The sequence below is a fragment of the Cynocephalus volans genome, chromosome 7 (genome assembly GCF_027409185.1).
Source record: "Cynocephalus volans isolate mCynVol1 chromosome 7, mCynVol1.pri, whole genome shotgun sequence".
Lineage (NCBI taxonomy): Eukaryota > Metazoa > Chordata > Mammalia > Dermoptera > Cynocephalidae > Cynocephalus > Cynocephalus volans.
Window position 1 is genome coordinate 59683447 of NC_084466.1, and position 26689 is coordinate 59710135.

Sequence of the window (26689 nt, forward strand, 5' to 3'; positions counted from 1 at the left end):
ACAGCTAATTGTCCAAATACCACTAACCTTTGTCCACTGATCTGCAATAGTATTATAAAATGCAGTTCCAAATGTATGCCTTTGTTTCTGGGCACTGCATCCTTCTACTGTATATTTTTCTACCCCTAGACCAATACCACATGGTCATACTTTCTTGAGTTTTATAATAAGCCTTGGAATTAAGCAGGGAAAGTACCGCTGCTTGGTTCTTCAGGGAAGTCTTGGTTATTGTTTGCTCTTGGGCTTCCCTAAAAATGTATGAGTTGCATTTGCTCTGCATCCTTGTCAGTACTTGGTATTGTCAGTATTTTTTACTTTTGCCATTCTCATAGGCATGTAGTAGTATCTCATCATGGTTTTTAATTTGCATTTCTCTCATGACTAATGACACTGAATATCTTTTCACATACTTATTTGTCATCCCTATATCCTCTTTGGTGAAGTGTTTGTTCAAATCTTTTGCCGATTTTTTTTTTCACATTTACCTTTAATTTTATTTCTATTTAAAACTATGAGTTCACACAAATATATCCAATTCCAATCGAAGAACTATAGGGTTCATTCCAGCTTCCTTCCTTTCAGTATCTGTAATTCCCTTCTCCAACAGTGAGAAACTTGTTTTCATTATCCTTAATATACTATTTCATTACCCTTATTTCAGTATCCCTAATATATTTACTTTCTTGCTCAAGTCCACTGTATGTGACCCATCTCCCAACTTCACTAACCTTACCCTCTGGGCAGATGCCCTGCTCACTTGCTTGGGTCCTGAAAGCCCACACACAGGCATGGACACCCTCCTCACCTTATTTGGGCTCTCACATCCCATGCCAGGCTGCCCCTTCACTGGGACACTGTCCTCGTCCTGCTTGGACATGATGCCCATTGCCAGTGGTTACCCCTCCTCCCACCGTGGATGTCCTTACTTGCTGAGGTTCTGACTTCTGATACCTCACACTGGCGTAATATTTGCCTATTTTTTAAATTGGATTTTTTTTTTTACTGTTGAGTTTTTAAATCTTTATATATTCTGGATACAAGTCCTTTGTTGGAAATGTAATTTGCAAATATTTTTTCCAAGCCTGTAGACTGTCTTTTCATTCTCTTAACAGTGTCTTTTATAGAGTTGAAAATTTTAATTTTGATGAAGTAAAATTTATCAATTTTTTCTTTTATATGTCATGTCTAAGACACACAGGACAATTTTTAATAGAAGTAGTGATAGTGGGTATCTTGTCTTATTCCTGATAATAAAATGAATGCTTTTAATGTATTCACTATTGAGGATGATATTTGTTATAGGTTTTTATAGCTATTTGGTATTAGCTTTAAAAAAGTTATGTAAGTTTATAATAATTTACATGCCTCTGACAACTGTATAAAAAAATTAACAAGAAGTGACATACCCCTTTGTTGATAGTTTTATGAAGAATACAAAGAAATTCACATAAAAGCAGAAAGGTGGTGTGGCATAGTAGAAAGGATATGTATTAGAGGATTAGTCACACTTGAGCTCAAATCCCAGCTCCCTTACTTATAATATTTGTGACCTGGTAGATATAACCTTTCTCTGTTTCTATTTCTTCATGTGTTAAACCTTGTAGAATTGTAAAAATCAAATAACATATATGAAAGGGCTTAGCATAAAGCAGTACCTGTCTATTGTGTTGGGGCCTAAAAAATATGATCATTATAAAATACTGAAGGGCTCCCTAGCTGACTCCAATCTTTAACAAATATTCTTTGAGCACCTCATATGTGGTGGATACCATACAAAGTACGGGGGATATAGTTTTTAATTTAATAAGGTCACTAGTCTTACAGGCTATAAAGAATTTCTATAGGGTTAATACAAACAGTGTCTTATACTCAGCTTTTACTTTCTAACTTTTTTTATAGTAATATTTCTATAGTATTTCTGTACTAATATCTTCAATCAGAAGAAAGTGACTAGAAGATATATTTTAAAAATAGTTCTACCTCTAGAAAAAAGCTCCAATATTTTTCTACTCATAAGAGCAAGCACTGTAGAAAGCATATTAAACACATCTCTTTCATTCTTTCAAGGACGGTGTAGACAGTGTATTCCAACAAAATGTTTCATTTTGTGTTACATAATATGACAGCAAATGCTTTTTATTTGATAATTAGGAAGACATATGGCAAAGTCCTAAGCCACATATTATCCACTAGGTTTGGGATTTCAAATTTCTTTTATCCTGAAGTACTCATCATTACATTTAATTACATTAAATTTTGAAGCATGTGAAATTGATGTACTATAAAAGCAGAGCCCATATTTTTATCTTTAAATGATTCTATCATCCTAAGAGCTACAAAGGAAATTACAAAAAATTAAGTGTTTAATCAAAACACATGGGAATACATCTAAGTATATGAAAGCAGTAAGGTTAGTCTAAGGTTATTATATGACAACTTGGGCTGAACTAACGTTTATATTTCATTTCCCCACATTCCCATCAGGGGGAGATAGTGCTCACTTTCACCTGAAGCCGATTACAAATAATGTCACCTTTACAGATAACAGTAGATAACAGCAGAAGGGCCCATCGAAGAGAAAAATGAGTTGAGACCATTACCCATTACAGTATAACCTAGATGTTGCAAAGATATGATAAAGCAGAGCAAAATTCAATGGAAAGTGAATTGATCCTCAAAAGTGTTGAAAAATTTAACCTACAGTAGGGATAACCCAACAAATATAACTTTATTTTATTTATTTATTTATTTTTTATTTTTTATTTTTTTTATTTTTTTATTTTTTTAATTTTATTTTGTCGATATACATTGTAGCTGATTATTGCTCCCCATCACCAAAACCTCCCTCCCTTCTCCCTCCCCCCTCCCCCCCAACAATGTCCTTTCTGTTTGCTCAACAAATATAACTTTAAAAAATTCTAGAACACATGCTACTTTATTAATCTTAGATTGTTCCTTTTGGCAGTTTCCATGAGCATGCATCAGGACAACATGATCAAAAACCACCATCAGTAGGTTAAGCATTTAATTGTCATGAATACACAATTAAATACTCATTTCCCCTTACAAAATTATGTCATTGAATTACACTTTAAATGTAAAATTTTTAAAAAGTAATGAAACTATATAGATAGAATATAGTTTTTAATGACTGCTTTGGAATGCAGACTTAATCTGAAATGTTTACCAGAAAATGATTAACTTTTTAAATACCACTCAAATAGGCTTATCGATTTTATAGGTCAAAAAGAGGGGAAGAAATGTATATTAAATATTAAATAATTTAAAAAATTGTTGCTTACCATGAGATCTGGGAAACCAACAACTATTGTAGCATAACTGTTCTTATCAGAGAAAACTCGGTTGGGAGAGGCAATCTTTTGTCCCAAAGCTGAACTTAGATTTTCAGATGATAATTGATCACTTGAAATTTTGTGAGGTATGCTGAACTCTGTTTCTGAAAAGTGTCAGACAAACATTAGACACCATATGCCACTAAAATGCTCCAGGAATTAATTTTTTGCAAGATTTCATTTTTAACAATTCAAACAGAAAAGAACAAGGTAAGAAAGAAAAACCACTTTCAATTGCATTCATAGGCTTTTGTCTGAGAAAACTGTTTATACAATTAAGGCATCTTTCCGAAGTGATTCCAAACATTTATGGAATTCAAAATTTTATTAGCAATCAATAACATCATTAATAGCTTTCTGCAGAAAAGATGTGAAACTGACCCAACCTACTGAAACTGCCAACTTACCATTGGCAATGGTATGTTTTAGATTTTTTTTGTAAGTACTGTTTGCCCCCTAAAACTGTGATGAATTAAGTAGAAATCCTTATGGTCTATAGAAAAAAAGAAAACATGTTATCCTAAATTAGACTTAGAACCTAAATGTATATAAAAATTCTGAATTGTTATTTAAAAAAATTCATGGATAGTGCTGAAAATAGTAAGCTTCCTTATTATGAATGAAAGATGGTAAGGTCTTATTTACTCTTTCTACTGCAGTGACTAAATTTTTCTTTTAGTATAAATTTAACACAGGCTAATGTTATTGTCCTTAAATGATTCCAGAGGGCAGTATGTATACAAGTATGCACCCATACAGCCATAAACACAGAGAACATAGTATTTACCTTGTGTAACTCCAAACCCTGAGCTAGGCAGCTCCTCTTTCAACACATACAACTGGCAAAACCCACTGTCCTCAGATTCAATGTGTGCAGGCTTAGTTAAAAGATATTTCCTGTAAACAAGCAAAACACCTAACTTAAATGAAAAGATTCCCTTTTTTAATAATGGTTAAGGCTAGACTAAGAAAAATTAGAGTTTTCTCCCATCAAAGCCTCTTTTTTTAGTAGTCTAATTTGCAGTTTCAGAGTTTCATCATGAATTAATAACTTCTCAACATTGTGTTAAACAGCAGTGCACAATAACAATGCAGTAATAAATGTGAACCCAAAACCCAGCACTTCCAATAAGAAGAAGGCTGTTAAAAAAAAAGCAATTCTAATGGGGCATGCCCTTGTTATCACGGGGCCCTCTCTTGATATGACTCTTCCATCAGCCAGTACATGGGAGTGTGACTCTGGTTTGTGACCAGCTAAGGGATATAAGCCTTCATCACTGTAGTCCCCTTGATCTACTTATTTTTAAGATTTCTAAAATATGAATGTATAAATAGCCATAAATCTTTTGCAGCAGGCCACTTCTGCTTATCAGCAAAGGGGCAGAAAGTATGCACTTAGCTAGTGGATAGAATGCATGAGGGAGGGAGACTCAAAATTTACTGTATACTCTCTATATGCCAACTGCTACAAATAGTGTACTGTTACAGTCCAATGGGGGCAGGCAACACAAACACAAACATAACCATAACCAAATAAGAGCATATAAGATAAAAAGAAGTGACTTCTAAGGTGTTGATTCTGTGAAGTTACAAAAATGCAACAGCTCTAGGATGGGAACTGTGGCTCTTTGAAGAGAGGACGAACTGAAAATTACTTTGAAGTATCTCTAGTTTGGCAAGAAAACAATGAATTCTCAATGTGCTAATAGGAAAAAGTTCAAATAAATATGGATCATATATAAAATTCATTATTTTTTACTGGTAATTTCAATGTAATGCTCTAAGAAGTGACATTTAACTTATTTTAATTTTCTCCTCCCTTTCTCTTTCTCTCGTAACTCTCACATACAGAGATGCTGCCAAATAGAAATTGTTAAAAGACAGACACAAGGAAGACAGAACAGTAAGGATGTTGAATAATTGATAAATAAGGCTGAGCTACAGCACACTCCATGAGATACTATATAGAATCACCCACTGATTTGTTTTGCTCTCCACTAGAAGCCACTTGTCCTCTGCTACAAGAAAAACCATCTTGAGGTTGATGGGAAGTGAGATGGTGTGAGTTCTCCCTTCTAGAACATCCAGCACAGTTAGGCTATTCCTGAAAAAAAGAAAAGCAAACTATATTTGAAAGGAAATGGTGAGGATAATGGTTGAGTAACTGTGGCATAATCATTTCATGATATATCGTACAACCCCCAAAAAGAATGTTTTTAAGACTAAGCAGTAACACAGAACAATGTTAATAGAGAGAACAGATATACAAAAAAGTGACAGCTGCCATCTCAGTAGTGGCTGTGTCATGGAATTAAGATTGCCACCTTTTCTTATGTCTGCTTTTCAATGTTCTGCAACATGGGAAGAGTTGCTTTTATAGTAAACATTTATGATTTTGTTGCATTAGTTTTACAACAAACAAGTACAATTAAAACAGGAAACAGAATGGACAAAATAAGGACCCCAGTTTAAATATTCTAGAATAAAGAGCTCACCCATTTTCTTTGTAGAATACTAGCCAGTTTTTGTGTGAAAATTCTTTACACATTTTATAAGTTTCCTACAGACAAAACAAAACAAAACATGGATATTAAATGTGTCAGCTGCAGTCATGTCTCTTTAGCTGCTTCCCCCTAATGGAGCCCCTCAAGTGTAAAACATGTAATTCTTGAGAAAATCTCTGTTTATCCACTCCAAGACTTTTATGATTAGGTTACGTGGATTAAACTTATATTTCCAGACTTACTGTGAACTACATAATAAAACCTCTTTAGAATAAATCTTTTAAAATAACCCCAAATACTATTTAGAAATAAACATGCTATCTGATAATGAACCATGGAATCTGCACCATAACATAAACACACAGGAGATACTTTGTTTTCTAGATTTGGATACATGTATAACATTTAAAAAATCTCTTCTTTCAAGGTCTGTAAAGACACAAGTATGCTGTCCTGCAGGGCAGAGGATAAGCTTTATTTTATGGCCATTGCCTTTTTCTGAAGGGCAGAACAAATTCTTTAGGGTTGGCCTAAACTATTTACTGGTTTAAAACAGTTGTTTATCTAGTAGGGGCAATCAGGTATTGTATTCATATTTTTATCACATATATCTAAAACATAACTACATAACTGAAAACCAGGTTAAATTAAATGCATAATTAGGAATTTGTTATGAATATCACCCACAAATAGCCCACAATGTTTTATTATTCTTAATTCAGTCCTGGTAAATCTTTATGTGAGTATGATAAAGACAAATAGAAGCTACGGACATTTAATTATATGTGTATCTATATCTATATTTGTATTATATTAAAATCTAAATGTGCATAATAAGAGAATTCTCTTGTGCATTATAGTAAACAAAAGGCACTGAAAGGGATGGGCAGGCATGCATCTTTCTGATTATAAAGCTATAGGAAAGCCTTGGCAATTTGCTGGAGAAATTTGGTATTCCTTACAGCTTCTTCCTTGTTCCACCAGGAAGATTTCTTAGATGTAACCTCTTCTAAAGGGAGGACGAGACGACGAAGGACCCGGCCAGTGGTATCTAACAACAAGATGACATTACTCTGCAAATAAAGACGGTAGAAAAAAGTTCAAGATTTGTTCCTTTTTTTTTTTTTTTAGTAGTAGTTAAATGGAAACCTGAGAGTGAAGGTTATAGTGATAAACCAAAGTGAAGACGACAATATTGAAATACTTAAGAGATATCACAAAGACACAAAATGATTTTCCTTATTACAGAATTTAAAGTTTTAGATGGTTTTATTAAGATATTTCTAATTATGTAATACAGAAGGTATTCTCTTTGAAGATTTTATCTCAAAACCATTCTCTTCTAAATATAAGCTAGCCAAACCATGATTCTATTTTATTATACACAAGGAAATTAAGAGAATTGATAATTTTAAAAAGTTCATTTACTTTTATCAAAATTACACTTAGCGAATGCTCCATTGAAAGCTCTCTTACATCACGAATAATTAAATCTCATCGATCCTTTTCACGAATTCAGGTACAATTCAGAAAATAGGTACATGACATAAAGATAGGTTAGCAAGAAAATACGAAGGACCCTACGAACCTAGCTAAGTAATGAATGTTTCTTCATCTTGAAATTCACTAAACTTGAAGAACTTTCATAACTGGTGCTGTAATAACTTACAAATAAGAGATTTCTTCAGCATTATTAATCACAGCTATGCAATGAAGTAACAATCTCTCAGTAATTAGGAATGCTTTTTCAAGAAAAGAAATAAACTTTAAGCATTAAAATACATGGACAGAAACACATAAATTAAAACCTTAAAATTGAGAAAGCCAGGAAAAATAAAATATTTTAAAGGTATACAAAGAAGCTGGCCTTTTAAATTATAACATAAAAATGTTTAAAGATTAGACTAGTGGTTTGCAAAAAGGCACCTGCAAGTTGTCAGGCCTCATTGTTATGCAATTGTCTTTTCTTTCTTGTTTTTGTTTGGTTTTAAATTTGGGGCTCCTCCAATTATCCTAACACTTATAAACATTTCATTTCAAGAAGAACTTCCTTTGGGGAAAATAATGTCACAAAGCATCCACAGAATTAATATATACTTTGCAAAATATAGAAACCAATAAAATATGAATTTTGTTCATTTATTCCATAATATTTATTGAGCACCTTATATTTTAAAGCACAAAAGAAAATACAATGATGAATTAATCATGGCCCTTGCTGTCTATTATGTAATCCAGTTAGAGAAATTTTTTAAAATGTAAAAGATTGATTTATCTACAAATCTAGCACTTCATACCATGGTTTCAAATTTATTTTACAAGCTAATTTTATTGAGGTACTCAAGAATTAAAATAGTATTTGCACCACATAGTTTACTTCACACCATATACTTGGAGTTTTGGCTGTATTAAAAATTTTTACTAAGCATGCTGACAGAGCTTTAATTTTTTCCACAAACACCACCCTTAGGATGCATCATTCTGCATAAATTGTTAATTCTCCATTAAGACTATATTAGGAATATTCTTTTAAAAATTAACATCTAATACAAGATGGTATCTGAAAGTTTTAAAAATGATAGAGTTTTCCTTAAGAAAACATATAAATAAGTTAAAAATTTACGGTCTATGTTCTAGATTAAATCTTTTCTGAGTATTTTTTAATAAAGAAAAATCTTTCTTGTATGATAAATATGTACAACATTAACATGAATTCTTAGCACTTAAGCAATTTGGGATAATATTATTTTTTCTAAGCCAAAGAAAGTCCTGAAAATAATGTCTTATCCCCTCAAAACGATTAAGCAGAAGAACGAGCAAATGATTAAACTGATATGATTAAGCAGAAAAATAAGTTAGTACAGTTTTCCATTTTTCTTCCTTTTTAGGGCTTAATACTTATATAGTCAAAACTTGACATAAATGAACTGAACAACTCTATCTTTCTAAGTGACAGAAAACATACATATTTCCAGCCATTGCTGTATTTAGAATTAGTTTTATAAGCAATTGGCAACATGAAGGAGTTCTGTTGCTCCATCCTTTTAGATGTTAATGGTTTCCTTCTGTAAATGACTAATGATATATTCTGTCTGAGTTTAAAAATAGAATTTTGCGTCACACATGAGTGCATGTAACTGTGGCTTTGGCGCTCTTTCAAGGGGGGCAGGGAGGAGAACTAAGTGAGCAATTTTATTATGTTTGTATTTGACTGGGAGAAAAGTAACCTCTGGATGACCTCAATGTCCCAAAGTCTGAAATTCTAAACTTTGTACAGATGTAATGAATAATCTCATGGGGTGGGGGAGGGAGAGTCCATATTTTTAGGCATGGCAAAGTTTCCCTTTCCTCACTTAAGATTTTATTTTAGCAAGGAATTTTTGAACAACTCCTTAAACTAACCATTGAAATGCATCCGTAGCAAAGCTTTATTTTAAAAAGACTAGGAGTGGGTGAATTCATGGAAGTACTTCTCTATTATATTTTAGCTTCATTTTCAGTTAGGGCAGAATGAGGAAGAAGGAATTGGTGGCAGTCCATCCATTTTTTATCCCACTGCAATTATTTATCAGTTGTTAAGTTTCACAGCTGTGTGCTGTTCACATGGAATTCAACAGGTTTGACATCCTAACAGGGCCATATTATAAAACAGCTAAGATATCCTCCCTGGGGAAAAAGAAGACAGTTCAGAGGACAAGTAGAGTGGAAATATCCAGATAGGCCATGCATGTCTGCTCAGAGTGCTGGAGCAACTTTCTGGAACACTGTTGAAACTGTGGCCATAGAGATAAGTAACACAGCATATAAGAATACCAGGGGGCAGGTTCTGGCTGCGGAAGTCAAGCACAGCTTTACAATGAAAAAATATTTTCTTTGATGAAAGTCATCGTAATTGAACAGATTAATCAGCAATGCTGCCAAATAATTGGATCTTTTGAGAAAATAAATCACTTGCTGAGAACCTAAAAATCTGGTACTTTTAAAGAATTCGTATATGTACATTTGACAGATAATTTGACAGTTGAAAATTTGGCAGGACTATTTGAATAATACTCCAAATTTAGATTCTCATCCAAATTTGATTGACTTAACTGAATTAGAGATCACCAAGATATCATGTGCTTTTTATGACAGCTTGTTCTGGCTATGGAATTCAATTTAATGGCATCGATATTTTGTTGGAAGTCTATAAACGCAAAACCCTCATTCCAATTTGCTCGACACAACTTTTATAAGTAGAATCGGAATATTTACAAATATTGCTTCTAGGAGAAAGTGAAAGTAAAAGAAACACAAAAACAAAACCAGAAAGAAACTTATTAACTCAGAATTTATGAATAATTATTTAGGCAAGGACTAAGGTTCATGTTGACTTATTTTCTTGATAACACTTTGCTCTTTAAATATTTACAAACAGGGCCGACCCCGTGGCTCACTCGGGAGAGTGTGGCGCTCCCACCGCGGGTTCGGATCCTATATGGGGATGGCCGGTGCGCTCACTGGCTGAGCGCGGTGCGGACGACACCAAGCCAATAGTTGCGATCCCATTATCGGTCCCAAAAAAAAAAAAAAAAAAAAAAAAAAAAATTTACAAATAAAAGCATTGCATTTCTTTAATATTTTCCTACTATGAATATTTAAAAATTTTTCACACTAATCGTTTCCCCAAGATCTGCAGTGTGTGGGAGAGTGGGTGAAGTTTTAATTCTGTTGGGGTCAATCCAATTTGGATTGAATCTCAGTTCTACCATGTACTTGAGGGGCAAGTTACTTAAACTCTCTGAGTCTCATATGTAAATATGGCTAACAGCTACCTCACTGGGCAGTTAAAAAAATAACATGAGATTACGTATGTAATCTCTTATTTGACACATTGTCAGCATTTAACAATTGATCCTTCTCCTTGAGACATGTAGTACTTGCCTTCCAGAATACTACACTCTCTGGTTTATGCACCTATTTCCCTGGCCACTCATTCTCAATAACCGTCATTGACTTTTCCTCATCTCCCTGATTTCTTAATATTTTATTACTCCAGGTCTTAGTGTTTGGACTTCTCTTCTCCACCCATATTCACTCTCTTGGTGACTTCTTTCAGTCTCATGGCTTTAAATAGCATTTATATGCTAATGACTCCCAAATCTATATTTCTGGTTATGACCTCTCCACTGACGTCTAATCATCTACTTAGATGTTTAATAGACATCTCAAATTTAATCAAAAGTCATCTGAGCTTCCCTCCCAAATTGATTCCACATCTCTGTTGATGGCAGCTCCATCCCAGTTGCTCAGGCCCTAAATCTTGAAGGCCTTAACTCTATTCTCTCTCACCCCCATACATCTGATTTGTTAGGAAATCCCGTTGATTCTATCTTTGAAATATATCCAGAATCTATCATTACTTATGACCTCCATTCTCCTCCAAATCACCATTACTTACAGCCTGGACCATTCCAAAAATCTCTTAACTAGTCTCCCTCATTCTGCCTTAGCACCTATAGACTACTCACCATACAGCTGCCAGAGAAATCCTTTAAAATTATGTCAGATCATGCTATTCCTCTGCTCAAAACTCTCTAATGCCTTCCCCTGAACCTTCAATGGCCTACAAGGCTCTACATAATCTGCTTTCCACTGCCCCTTCCACCGCGACCCCACCTCAAACCACTAAGTAACCTGTTTACCTCTTCTCCTCCTACTGTCTTCTTCATTCAGTATTTCCTACTGTACATCTTTAAAGATGAAAAGGAATGTTTCAGCTGCTGGGCCTTTGACTTACTGTTCCTTTTGCCTGGAACTCTCTTCTTCCAGACATCCATTCCCTCCCCATCTTCATCAAGTCTTTATTTAAGTATACCCTCTCTCTTGCTTATCACCTGCTAACTTAAGATGTAATTAAATTAATTATTTATTTTGCTTATTGTCTGTCATCCTGCACCAGAATGTAAGCTCTGAGGACAGGATTTTTGTTGTTTTTTTCACTGTGGTATTCCCCAATGGTAGGCATATGATATATATCTGTTAAATGAATAATATGCCTAGTATAGTACCTGACAGATACTAGGTGAATAAAAGGTATGCAGAAACAATAACCTGCTTTCTATTGGTATAGTACAGATTAACTTAGACATATAGAATTCTCCTAAGTAAAACACAGCCTGTCTTTTGCTTTATATCTTCTGTTTGGAATTATCTTTAGCCTGACTCTGGGCATCTATACTTTTCATTAGTGCAATCTCAGTGCATTAACCCACAGTAGTGATGAATGGACCTTGAGCATCATTAGATACTAAAGGAAGTTAGTGTATTCCATTCAGTATATTTACATGGCTGTCTGTACATAAAGAATGTCATTCTGCCTCAGATAAAATGCCATCTCCTACAAGACGGTATCTCAGTACTCTTTTTAAACAGTTCACCCTCCCAACTCCTCCTACGTATCCATCTCCATCATTCCCTCAAAAATTACCCTGTTTCTCATATAGCACTTATCACTACCTGAAATTGGTAGTGATATGTTTATTTGTTGGTTTACCTGTTTCTTGTCTGTCTCCCCAAAGAGAGTACAAGCTTCACAACAAAGAATTATCTGGCTCCAAATGTCAATAGTGTCGAAGTTGAGAAACCCTGACTTACCTGTTTCCAGACTTACAGGTTGTGTCGAAATCTACACAGAGAAGGAGATATTAGCGTACCTTTGTGGTACCGATAAAATACAACTCCTGACTCATCCTTCCAGCCCTTCTCTTCAATCTTCATGAAAGCACGTATTTTCAGTTATAGGTTGCTAATGACTTTTGCTTTTTCCCTCATGTTATTCTTTGCATAACTGTAGCACGTGAATAACCTGATATGCATTACCTGCTGCTCGTGGAGAATCACTTGACCCTTGAGTGGACTTCCAAGTGGTGCCACTGTCACAAATGGGTGCCAAACTCCACTGGCCGTTCTTGGAAAGATGTCAAAAAAGTCCACAAAGTAACCACTTTTCCCATTCATATTCATAAAGTATAAGGAAACAGGATTGCATGTAACTACATAGAGAGTATTTTCCTCATTTTCTGAAATGACAAAAAGGTGTTAATTTTGTGGATTGCAGCTGATTTTCTGACTAGTCCGGAGGTGGTGAAAACTGAATCATGAGGTTTAGCACACATTTGGAATTCAGCAGATGATGTGTAGATGGAATGATTAGGCTAAGAAGACCATGAGAACTTAGTTCCTACCCTAGATGTAAATAGGGCCACATCTATTTATTTGAGGAAATAAGTATCTATTTGTTTCTAGAAGAATGCCATAATATCTCATGATAACACTATTAAATATTTAACAATCCTCAATGTTAAAACTCAAGAAATTCTTCCTTGTATGACAGCAAAAAGTGCTTTGTGCTCCAGTGAAGGACTGTTTTCTCTTGTTCTCTTGTTGGTTCAGATGAACAACAGTTAATCAACATCTTCTACCTGATAATCTTGCATTTTCTAGATAGTTACTAGATCTTCAGGATTTCTTGATATAAACAAGTAACTCCATTTTTAAAATCTTAGCTCTATGGATCTTATTTTACAAACTTTTGTTCATATTTGAGCATTTATTATAAAATCTCTGTCTTTTCAATCTGAATACCTGCCTAAGTCTATTTCCTGAATTCTGTATCAGTGCTTCTTCAATTTTCAAGTGCCTATGAATCACCTGGGGATCTAATAAAAATGAAGATTCCAATTCAGTAGGTCTGGGGTGGGGCTTGAGTTTCTGTCTTTCCAATAAGCTCTCAGGAAACGCCAATGCTGCTGATTTGAGGTCCTGCCTTTGAATAGCCAGCCTCTGTACTAAGTTTCTTAAAATCTCTTATGTAATTACCTTGAGGCAAGGGAATAATCTGCTTTGGTACAGTAAATGCTATCAGTATTGCTGTAGAGCTAGGGCTGGGTCTGGAGCTCACAGACCCCTCAAGCCCGTTGTCCAGACTGGGTCACAAACCCTTCACATGCCAGGCTGGGTCACCAGACCCCTCATACACAGGTCTATGAGCTAGGTAACTGGCAAAGAGGTCCTTGGAAGCCATAGGTTGGAGAGCATGGCCATGCAGGGCGGAAGCCTGAGGCAGGAGACACCAGCCAAATTGTGGAGCCGTGCATGTGCATTAACTCCACCCACACACAACTTGCCTACAAAGAATGCGCCACACCACCCCCAACCAGACCTAAGGCAAGGAGGCCTGATTAAATTATTCTATTTTCCCAATAATTGCCCATCACCCAGGTATCTATTTTACAGTGGTCATATTTTCTGAACTCAAAATTAAGACACAAGACATGACAATGAGATACAACATTTAAGTTTAGGACTGTCCTTGAAAATCTGGAACACATGTGTGTGCATATGTTTGTGTGCCATGTCTATAATATTATATACACACATAATATTATATATATATTATATACATATATACTCCAAATATTACATAGAAAGATATAGTAAATTTAAATACATAAGCAACATTGATAAGAAACAAGCCAACAGAAGGGCTGAAAAGACACATTTAGGAGACAATATGACAATGTGTATGCTACAGTTCCAAATATCAGAGAGAATCACAGAATTTATAATTTATGAATCTTTTTTAATGCTGCCATTATCAACATAAATAAGTTCAATTCAACATTTATTGAGTACCTTCCTACATAGTATAGGGAATGGGGAATACAGTAAAAGTGTTAACAGAAATGTACTTAATAAGCTTATTAAGTATTCTCTCTTACTGCAGGCATTAAGTGCAGTTGGGTCTTTGGCTTAAACATGTAGATATAATTAATTCTGATTCTAACCCAAGAAAATGCTCTTTTCTCTCACAAATGCAGAATAAGGTAAAAAACCAAAAAATAAAAGCCAACATAAAAGTACAGTAGTTTGCAAATGTGACAAATACTGAAATCGAGGGTTAAATTATATCAGGCACAACAAATTAATTTTTCAGGGCCAACTCTGACTGGCAGTGGCTGCCTGGAATGTTGTGTTGAGAAGTATTGAGAGACTATGACCAGGTTTAATGAGAAAAGTACTGCAACTGATTAGCAACACAGTCATAGGCATGGGCAGAGGATCACAGCACATTTATTTACAATCCCTAAATAGGAGACAAGGGCCAAAGTTCAATCTTTATCCAAAAATCCCATACTTTCTCTCTACTAGTGAATATAAAATATCTTAATAAGAGCACCAATCTTTTACCAAAATAAAAAAACCTGTAAAATTTTTAAAGCACATTATTTTTATTCTAAATAGCTGATTTAAGGAATAAACAATATCCATAGAACTTAAAGGCACAAAGAAAAGACACTGATTTTTGCTTCAGCGATCTGCAACTTAGTCAAGTTAAAGACTCTCCCTTCCCCCGCCACCATTTCCGTTTATGTCACCTTAGTAACTTACATCAATTGAGGAACTTCTGCCAAAAGTACCCAGGGCCCATAGCATAAATCAGTAGGTAAGGGCAACAGTCCAGAAATGTAGATGCCAAAAATTTACATCCTTTATTTGCCATTCCCTACAATGAGAAGTTTAATGACTGCAAATCACTCTAGCCCTGCTTACGTGGTTCATGCAATCACCAAACTAGAATCCCAGCCAAAAAATCCAATGTTTCTCCTTTTTCTTTTTCCCTTCTATTTTTAGCACATGCCTGGGTGTGTTTAACTTTGTGCTACAATTGTAATGAGAAACAGACATATGCATACAAACTCAGCAGTGCTTATATGGATTCCACAATAGCATTTTGTTAGGTTGTAAGAGGAAATTAGTTCTAAATTACATATAATTGCTATCCAATCCAAAATGACAGTCACTGAGTCTATAATAAACTTCTTGATGTCTAGAGATTACTTTAATCCATCTCTTTAAAAAAAATCAATGCAGGAAAGAAAGATCAAAAGAATAAGCTGACATACCATGTGATGTAGCAATGTCACAGATTAAATTAATTTCATCCAATGGTAAGGTCCAAGAGGCACATTCTTCAGTGAAGTTTAGGGATCTTTCCTCATGTCTTTCTATTGGATACTCCTGTATGTTTATAAGTACTGGACCCTATAAACAAGTAGTTATCTAAGTTAAGAAATTTGGGTAGTAAATTTTCTACCAAAATGTAGAAGAGCTAAAGTTCTTTAAAAACACAGATTTTAAATTCAAGTAATTCAATATCCTGATTTACCTCTTCTCATTTTATTGACCGGCATAGTACTTATAACAATAATACCATATATTTGCATTTATAAAAGCTTACACATTTGCTATCTAATTTCTCACTTTTTCTTTTTACTTAAAAAATATACCAGATGTAAAATCCCACGGGATCTCATTACTTCATTCCTTCCTAAACCAAGAGCCAATTTTGAACTCCAAGTATCAGGAGAGCTCTCCAAAGCAGGGGAATAATTTATAAATGAATGAGCCAGGGCCTGATATATTTTCATTCTGAAGAATGACTTTTATAATACATAGAAATGTAATGGTTGAATCTGGGTCTTTTAAATGAAATGTAAAAAAAAATGTGACATTTGAAATGAAAAAAACCCCCAAACTTACTGATAACTACTAGTGTTACTCATAAAAGGTAGAGTATTTCATACATGGCAATAATTATTCAATATAAACATAAGCAGAGGAACTAATTTAATAACGTTATGGATATTAATGCTAGGTGATTAAGGTAGGACTTCCTGGAAGAACTGTCTAGATGTAACTAAAATTTCAATAATCTGCATGCCCTACAGTCATTAATCAAAAACATTTGGGATACTGGCATCCATGCCCTACCCTCACCATTTAGTCTGTTCTTGGGGGCTGGAAGACTAAAAACTTCATTCCTCACACTCCCTTGAGAAAGGATTCTGGAAGTGATTTAGATTCTGCAAATTAAATGAGATTTGGAAGGCAGAAGAGAGGTAGTGGCCATCTTCCTGCAGCAATAGCAGACAAGGAAGCTCTGACAAACATAAGCAATTAGATTCTATGTTCTACCACAGTGGTTGACAAACTATGGCCTGCAGGCCAAGTCTGACCCACTGCCTGTTTTGGTAAATAAGATTTTAGTGGAACACAGCCACACCCATTTGTTTATGTATTGCCATGGCTGCTTTTGCACCATAACGGCAGAGTTGAGTAGTTGCAACAGAATCTGTATGGCCACAAAGCCTAAAATATTTACTATTTGGCCCTGTTCAGAAAAAATGTGCAGACCCTGCTTTACTGTGCAGCCCTCCAGCAGCAGGGCTGGGAGCAGAAATGTGGACCTTGAAACTACCAGTCCAGGGTACCCCTACGCCCCTCCCCCCAACTTCTGTTCCTCCGGCTCTTTATAATGATTTTACAAGCACCTAACTTCCCACAGTAAAACCCTTTATGCTTGAAATATCTAGAGTGATTTCTGTTGCAACTAGTGACTGATACTCCTTTCCTTTACCTTTTCATATGAAGATAGTGCCTATCATCAACATATAAATAGAGTCCAAAAATTCAAAAAGCACAAAGTTTTAATCCTTTTAGCAAACACAAAGTAAAGACAAATATCACAGAGTAACTGACCTAGGAAAATATGCAACATACCTGACTCTCCTAAATTCATATTAGCTCTGAGAAATTCTATCTGCCATTAGGAATTGCCTACATTGAGTCCCTCAGAGGCCAGGCTGATTTGAAGAACTATCTTAGCAGAAGTTAAAATAACATCAGATCAAGTCATTTCTGAGATTGTATGAATTTTCTCCAGGGAAGATACAAAAGCGTTTGTAAGATTCATTATTTTAAAACGAAATAATAGAGATATCAACCTTTATATCTATATGATGAGTTTCTGCAGGACAGAAGAGTTTTTGCATTCCGTTTCTTGCCTGGCCAGTCGTCCAGTAGCCCATGAATGTCTGCTCTGGCAAAGGCAACCTGTCAAGGAAGATTTGAAAATTAAACATTTTTTCTTGTTTTCAAGTCATAGGAAAAAATAATGAGCCATCTATTACAAACCACACAAATAAATCTGAAGAATGCTTTACTCAGAAGTGACTTATGCTTTATTTTATTAAAAGACAGTCTATACAATCATGTTCAGAATATACTTTAAAAAAAAAAGATTCCACATCTCAGAAACTCAAAAGGTAAGGTCCTATTCCATTTTTACCTTAATGACAAATATAATTAAGGTTTGCATATTTTTCCCTTGAGTTGGTAAAATATTTAGTAATTTAACATCTAAATTCCGGGTAGAGTATTGGAAGGCTTTTAAAAAGTTGGAGCAATCTATCAATTTTTTCAGTCCATTCTTTTAAATTTGGAATCAAATAATACATAGTACACAATATTATTAATCCCATGTTTGTAAGTTGTGTAGGGCAAGTTTCATAGACTTTATTTTGGCATCTTAATTTCTTTTCACTTTTAACTGAAATATAACATACATACAGAAATGTTCACATAAAAGAAGTATCACTTAGCTGTGAACACACCTGTGTAACCAATACCCAGAGAAGTAGAGCATCATCAACACCCAGAGGCCCCTCAAGGGCCACTTTCAGTCACTGCTACCCCAAAGGAGCTACTATCCTGATTTCTAATGGAATCATTCTGGTGATTAGATTCCCTTTTATTTGAAGCAACCTCTAAATAAAGTGATTTGCCAAACAAATATGGCCATGCTAAAGTATAAAATAGCAGACAAAAAATTTTTGAAAGACTTTACTTTTTAAACATATTACCTTTTTTTTCGAATCTTTAAAAAAAAGAACCATTGATTTATCATTTAATGCATTAGAAATTTCTTATTCCATGATAAGTTAAAGCATAAAATGATTCAGTGTTAAAAGTACCCTAATATAATACACATGTGGCTACAAATTGAAATGGATGCTCGGAATGAGTTTGATGAACATTAAAAAAGACTACATATTTATATTTAGAAGTCATTTTATTTTCAGTAAAGGAGTAGTCTGACATAATATTTCCATATGTTCAATAAGATTATATAAGGCTTGGATAGTTTTTGTATAATATAATAGAACCAAAGATTCTGGTGGAATATACTTTTTGTCCCTTTGGAATGTTAATGTTTGAGAAAAGAGGAAAGAAATTAAAAATAAATTTACACTGAAATTATTCTAAGTCATATGACATAAATCTCTAAAAAGGACACATGCATTTTTGTATCTATCATCTAAAATACATTTTAAGTACCCAGACAATTACCCTGATTGTTGACCCACTTACTTCCATCTTTTTCCTGGAAAAGAGTGTGTGTACATTGGGCAGGGTGGTGGTGGTTAGGGGATTTACTTTTGAAATGTAATAAAATGTATTTCTCAGTCAAACATCTTGTATATTGACATCTCTCTCTCCTACTTTAGGGAATAAACTGTGTTTTTCACTTGCTTTCAGCAGTTCACCAAAGGAGAATTAGTTCTCCAAATACAGGAGAAAAATAAAGGAAGGAAACATTTAATTTCCCTCTAGCACAGAAGACATAGGGTAACACAATACAAGAGACCTGGGTTTTAATTCTATTTCTTTTATTAATCAGCTATGCATACTTGGAAAGAGAAAAATCAGCTAATTTCTGTGAGTATTAAGATATTCATTCATAAAACGAAGGGGATGATCTGTAAGATTTCTTTCAGCTTTGGGGAGTCTGAGATGATCAAGGAAGTGAACAGAGGGAAGGGTCAGTGTAAGTTCAATAGTCTTGCATTACCTTGGTACTCTGGAGTGAAAATAAAAAACCATAATGAAAATATCTATACCTACCAATAGAATAGGTGTTCTGATAGATAAACATGCTTTTTTTTGTTTGTTTGTTTGTCTTTTTTTGTGACCGGCCGCACGGCGCTCAGCCAGTGAGCGCACGGGCCATCCCTATCCCGTGGCGGGAGCGCTGCTGTGCTCCCAGCGCCGCACTCTCCCGAGTGTGCCAGGGGGTCGGCCCGATAAGTATGCTTTATTAAAGCATATAAAAAGAAGCTCTAAATACATCCCAAACTGGCTCTTTGAAGACAACAGAAAGTTTCACATTTTGAAATCTAATAACAGGTGCAGAACTGCTTAATAAAAAAGATAACTGGTTGATACCCAGCCTAAAGAACAGATCTATCATATCCTTTAACAATCTCACAAAAATATCATACAGGTGCTGAAAACAACAATAACAGCAACAACGAAAAGTGGATTTTTCTCATCCATTAGAGAAAAAGTATTTTGCTCACCTTCCAGTTTTTACTGACAATGCCAGGGATGTTCTTGCCAACTCATTGAACTTGCCAACTCATTCTAGATAACGGTCACAGAAAGTATAGGCTGCTTGGCTCTATATAAAAATAGTTCTGGCTGTTTGGTTGGCAGGATATGGGAAGGACTTTCAGGTACCCCATATAGAATTTATTCTGGAACCACATAACAAGATGCTACTGGTAGTAACAACTGTAATTGAAAGACAGATACGCAGGGTGTTCTGTAGTTGCACCATCAAACTGACTCCATCCTGTTCCTTGGTAATATGAAGTGTTGTTTCTAGACTTTTACTGTGGGCTTCGGGCTTGCCAAGTGAGGTAAACCAAACCAAAACTCATTTATTTTCTACTACTAAGCCTTCCCAATAAGCTGTGAAAAAATTTTGACCACTGCCAACTTTCTCCCCTGAAGTAAGTTAGCAGTTAGGGGAAAGGGGAAGCATTACATTTGGGTGTATGAGCAAGCTTTGGAATTTGAAACATAATCAACATTAATTTGGGGATAACAAAACTAATAACCAGTTAGCAAAAGGCCCTATGTTCCATTACTGAAATTTGTCATCCAACTCTGACCAGACTTAAGTTTTCATATCTGATTTGATCAAAACAATAATGACTTTTTCCATGGTTTTAAGATCCTGTCACTTGTATTGTTTAACTTTGTTAAAGCCCTAGCTGGAATGAGGTGTGGTTTTGATTTTAACGGGGAGGAGGATGAACTTAAGATCTATAAATAGCACTACTTTTTATCTTCAATGTCATTCATGAATTTATATTTTTTAAAACAATGAAGTATTTCAATTCATATGTTGTGACGTTTCTTAATCCCTTGTGGAAGTAATAATAAAGCTCCCTAAGTAAAAGTTTTAACTGAAGGAAGGTGAATATCAAAATTACGACTTCGGTCAAATTATAGTACTTAAGCAAGTTACATAAAGGAAAAAAAAGTTTTTCTTTTTTTCTGAGCATGCATACAATTCATAACACGATGCATATGGACATCAAAGTCAAGTACTATAGTCTGAATGACATGCAAGAGATTTGCCTAAGATCGCTTCCATAAAGAGGTGAGCTGGGGTTTTAAAGAGTATGTTCTGGCAAATTTCCGTCTTCTCTGAACAGTTTCCAATACTATTTCTGGAGTATAAAAGAAAACACATGAAAAAGATTTGGATCTTTCTAGGGGCATTATGCAATTGGAAGTTGTTGACATACCTATTATCAACAATTCCTAAAACATTTCCTTACCACAAGAACTACTAATTTTCATGGGAATAATGGATCCCTTCAGGGTAGTTCCACTGACTCGCAAACATTTATCAATTACTACCATGTTTGAGAAGAAAAAGAACAACTCCAATTTTAGCAAGCCTCACTCATTTCTAATGTTTTAAATCTAACCTCTGGCAAAAATGAAGTCAGGTTGTCCAACTGAGTTCACCGGAGGCTTTCATAAAATAGCCCTGACAAATGTTTCCAGCTTCAGCTCTTGCTCATTCCTTCTTCTTACTCTCCAGCCAATATATTCCTTAACCATCTTGAACTGCCACTTGCTATTCCTGAACACGCTACACATGTTCATGCTTCCAGGATGCTATTACCTCTGTCTACAATTCCTTTCTGCTATTGTCTCCTTGGTGAAATCCTTTTCATTCCTAAGGCCCACTTCAAAAGTCATTTCCCTTGCATCCCTCTGAGCCCATATTCCTTTCTGGGTAGAATGAATCCCTTACTCTTCTGGGTTTCCATATAAATTTGTACATATGAAACTCTTAGAATAGAGTTCTACTGAATCTGTAATTTTCAAATTTAAGACCTGAGAATAAAATTTTAGTGAGAATGGGTCAGAAGAGAACCTATAAAACCCCTTATGAATATTTTTATATTTACTAAAATAAAAAGTCAGCACACTAAAGAGAAAATACAACAGCCCCTTTAAACACCTTAAATCAGTAACATTGGGTACTATTAACTCCCAGTAATACCTTCCTTTATTTGCTAAAAACCTCAGAATCTCCTGTCCCTACAGTCTCACATGTCAGCAAATTAATTTCGCTTTGCTGAAAATGACATGTACACGAGCATGTGTATGTGTTTTCCCTTTCTGTTCCTAGTTCTGCATTTAGATACTACAGCTCTCACTTTATAATTTAGACTTGTGTGCCTCTGCCACCTAGATCCTACAGAGATTGCAGAAATGCAGAGTAATTTAGATGCATGAGATGGAAAAAGATTTGTAGAAACTTGCTATCTTAGGCAGGCACTTCTCAAATACACTCCATAATACCCAGAATGACACTGTGCAGTGTCGCTCTGTGCCAAAGCACATGTTGTCAGCTTGCTCCACACATCTCTGGCTTTCTTCTTCCTATAGAAGTTGCCAGACTACAGTTCTGAGGCCTGCGTTTTCTTCCCCTCACCTTTCTTCAAGTTTCACAGCAAAAACGTCTTCTCTTTTTCTCCATCTGCTTTATCAACCACATCTTGGTATTTTCAAATCTTATGTTCTTTCCATTTCTAATCATCCACAGCAAGAATTACTGGGACTATTGTTTGAAATTTTCCTAGAAAAAAATTTCCTGTATTTCCTACAAGGACTCATAAGACAAAAAATGTACTGTGAGTATAGCATTTGAATATAATATTGTAAAATAAGTTTGGTAGTTTTACATGTTTTCCTTACTAGACTGTTAATTCATTGAGGGTAAGGCGTGCATCTTACTCATTTGAATCCCTGGCATTCGGAATCCATCAATTCTGTCACCTCTTTTTCATTGCCACTGCCAAAATGTAGGCCCTTACTTTCTATCATCTGCAACTGCATCCCGATAGGTCTTCCTGACTTTGGGTTCACTGCCTTTCAGTTTATTACCTTTAGAAAACCAAAAGGGGTCTCTCTAAATTATGAATGCAACCATACTCTCGGGCTTAAAACTCTTCTATGACTCCCCGATACTTCTCCGCCTTTTAGCCTTACTGCCCAGCATGCCCTCCCTGAACCTTGAGTTTTAGTCACCAAACTACCTGCAGTTTCCAAAATGCACCATGCTTTCTTAAAACTTCTCTGCTCCTTAATTCGCCAGAAAAATGCCTAGTAATACTTTATCTTCACTGACTCTCCCCCAGAGTAGATGGCAGCAATTCGAACTCTTTATTCCATCTTGTGTGGCTCTTAATATAACACAAGTCACTCTTTACTTGACTGCTTTCCCAACTAACTGTGACCTCTTTGAAGGCAGATATTGAATCTTCACCTTTATAATTCTTACTCCCTGCCTAGTTTTTACCATGTAAGTGCTCAGGAAGTGTCTGTTAAATGAATGAATGCTTGGTTATATTAGAACTGTCAACAGTTTGATCTACTTGTTTTCTCATCTCAGTGGCAAATTGCAAACTACCATGGTAAATCTTCCCCACTGCATTCTGACAACATGCCCTACCATTTCCTTGACTTAGAAGGTTCTCAACAAATGATGCAGTCTACTTTGCAAGTATATTTGGAAGAGCTAGCTATAGGTAGGGACTGAGGATTTTTATCCAGCCATGTGACAGGCTTTCACAAAACATCACTTTCAAATGCTTAAGGGATCAAGAATAATTCTGAGACTGCTTAAGATGCTTATGGAAAAAGATTTATAGATCTTGAAAATTTCTATGTAGACTGGGTATATTTCTTTTTCTTTTTTATTTTTATTTTTGCACCCCTCAAAAGCAGCTAAAAGCAAATGAAATGGCTATGAAGCTACTTCATAATATACCAAGAAAATATAGGGCAAAGACTATGAAAATATAAAAGTCAGAACCACCCTTCTGTTTATAATAGGTCTGAGATGTCATTATGTAGACATTAATTTTGGAAACTAAGAGCTCTTTTATGAAGTAAACTGTGCAGAGTGGAACTGCACACCTTAGTACTCCGTGATCAACACTGTGAACTTATTTGTGAAAACTATGACTATAAAAAGAAAATTATAGCACACACTAGCTTGGTAAAAGAAAGGAGAGGCTCAAAACTATAAGTGGAAAATATTTTACTTTAATGGGATAAACAGTAAACTGATAATCATTCCTACTTTCAAACAGAAACATAGTATAATTATTCTAAAGAGAGGCCCTGCCTTGAGCTGTTCTTTTTGATGCTTTTGGTACTTTGAAGATCCCATAGTTGTTCTCAGAGAAGCAGCAGCAACTACTGATGATACAAATATACAGGATAGGTCCTTTAAGGCAGAAAACCAATTCTAGACAGATACCTTTTCAAAGATAAATTCAAAAGAGATGAAGCCAAATTGTCTACAAATATGCACACATGGCACTGCTTTGAAAAGAAAGATATATACTAAACACAATCTTGTAACACACACTGCAATGACATAAAAATGACTCTTACAACTGGAAAACAATTTCAGCTATCTTCATCAGGAATACTAGTAAAGTATGGTGAGATTGGCTGACAAAGTAATGAATGGTTATTGATATAAGGGAGAAGAGTTACTATTTATTCAGCATCCCTATTCAATTAAGGACAGTAAATCATAGAGACTCTTTGAGTTGGAAGGATGTTAAGGACTATTTAATTCCGTGTATCAAGTATTTCCACAGCAAGGCATGTCCAGATCTGTTTGAATCCTATCTATAGAAGTTACACCCTCTCCCTCTCACCTGGGTAGTTCATTCCATCTTTGAACACAGGAGTTACAGGCCCCAAGAAGGAGACCCATTCTATCTAAGTTGTAATGACTTAGAAGCAACTCACAGGTGCAAAGGTAATGTACAGTAATTTATGATTAATCTGAAAAAGCTGATGATATTAATGATCATGATTTTGAGAACAGCAGTATTAAATAAAGGATTCTACGTAGAATTTGTGAATGCTATCACTTTTGTTTTTTCAAAAAGCAAATTCTTATGGTAGGAGAAAAGATTTAAGAGAATTTGATTGCATCTTATAGAAAGGATGTTTTTATTTACTTCTGGAATCAATCTGGCATTAATTTGAAGAAAACTATGATTAAAACAATGGGCCTAGTCATTAATGAAAATGCTATATGTACTCATATATTATTCCTGATATATGTTCCCAAATGGTAAAAAATAAAATTTGAAAGACAACTGTAAAGTTTCCATTCTTTGAAATCTCCATATTCAATGTTGTATTGCATTGCTTTTCTCTTGCAAACAGTGGAATAAACAGAAAGATGATAGGCTTTGGAACTAAACAGATTAGTGGTTGAATCCCCCATCCTGCCATTTATTCATTGTAGAATTTGTTAAGTTATTTAAAGTCTCCTGAGCCTCAATTTCTTAATCCGTAAAACAGATTTGCACACACACACACACACACCCCTCTAACACCTAATAATAAAATAGAAAAAAATTACTTCTGACAGTAAAAACAGAATTGTTGTGTAGATTAGATGAGTTAATATTTGTAAAGTCCTTAGAGCACTTAGTAAGAACTTGATAAATGTTAACCATTTTTATTTTTGCTGTTTTAAAAACGTGTTGTCAACCCTTATATGATGTTTATGTTGATGCCTACCAATGCATAAACTTATTCTGTGTTGAAATTCTATAGAAATACCTGATTAACTTGATTTCTCATTTATTATAGGTAATGGTGCCAATGTTCTATCCTTAGGGTAGGCATTGTGGTATGGCATAAGCTTTGCTGTACTGGAGGCAAAGTTCCCAAGAAATAGCAATTTCAGAAGAGAATTTTACTTTAAACATTTTATTTTATTTAAATAGGAAAACAAAATGGAAAATTCCAGTGCTCAAAGAGTCAGTGGACATTTAAAAAAATAAAATGTAGAAAATAATATGTGTTAGAAAATTAAAATAGTACAGAAAGTGAGGCTTACTTTCATCTCCCTAGGACCTCTCTCAAAGACAACTGCTATCAACAGCTACCACTGTGCTTTCAAATCATTTAAAGTGTGAACCTATTAAAGACATTTAATACAACTATTGGCTAATATGGCACTAGACCTTGTTAATCCAAAATTAGGTTATTTTGCCTGAAAAATGCAATTAAAAAAAACTTTAATAAAGCATTTGAAAGCAGGGAGAGAATAAATAACAACAGGATATATGAAGAGTAATTATTAAGACTCCAATAGGGTTTCTTCACCAGCTATGGGACACCTTTAAAATGCAGTCACACATAACAGTCATTTTTAGATATACAGTCTGTCTAGAGAGAACATTTTTATGTCTGAAATAGATAATGACATTTAAACATATGCATAAAGACACAAGCATTGATATTAATGTTTTTATTCCTTATGAGAGCACCTCATATGCTTTATGAATCTGTTCATTATGTTTAGAATAAATATTTTAAGCTTAAAATCTAAAGCAGTGACAAGAATGGAGAAAAAAGTGAGAATGGGAGAAAAGTGTCATAATTAAATCCAATTCATTTTAGATAACTTTCTTTTCAACAAAGAATCTTGGGAATAAAGTATTTTAAAAAGAACCCCTTTTAAGGGACATGTCTCTTCTATTAAGAAGATTCAGAAAAATAAAAATGATTGGAAAGAAATATTTCTCAGTGCACAAA

The 26689-nt window shown here is 34.8% G+C and overlaps 1 protein-coding gene across 6 annotated transcripts in view; it reads right to left on the reverse strand.

The window, feature by feature from the left end:
• Positions 1 to 26689, reverse strand: part of VWA8 (von Willebrand factor A domain containing 8) — a 427373-nt gene that overhangs the window by 134757 nt on the left and 265927 nt on the right. For all 6 annotated transcript variants that reach the window (XR_010024043.1, XM_063102173.1, XM_063102175.1 and 3 more), the window contains 8 exons: positions 17686 to 17794; positions 15805 to 15943; positions 12719 to 12918; positions 6820 to 6930; positions 5849 to 5913; positions 5332 to 5457; positions 4141 to 4250; positions 3303 to 3457 (listed from right to left, as the gene is read on the reverse strand). Coding sequence is in view for 5 of the 6 variants with exons in the window: in XM_063102173.1 (XP_062958243.1) it covers positions 3303 to 3457; positions 4141 to 4250; positions 5332 to 5457; positions 5849 to 5913; positions 6820 to 6930; positions 12719 to 12918; positions 15805 to 15943; positions 17686 to 17794 (1015 nt within the window). In the remaining variant the exon portion in view is untranslated. The remainder of the gene's footprint in view (positions 1 to 3302; positions 3458 to 4140; positions 4251 to 5331; positions 5458 to 5848; positions 5914 to 6819; positions 6931 to 12718; positions 12919 to 15804; positions 15944 to 17685; positions 17795 to 26689) is intronic.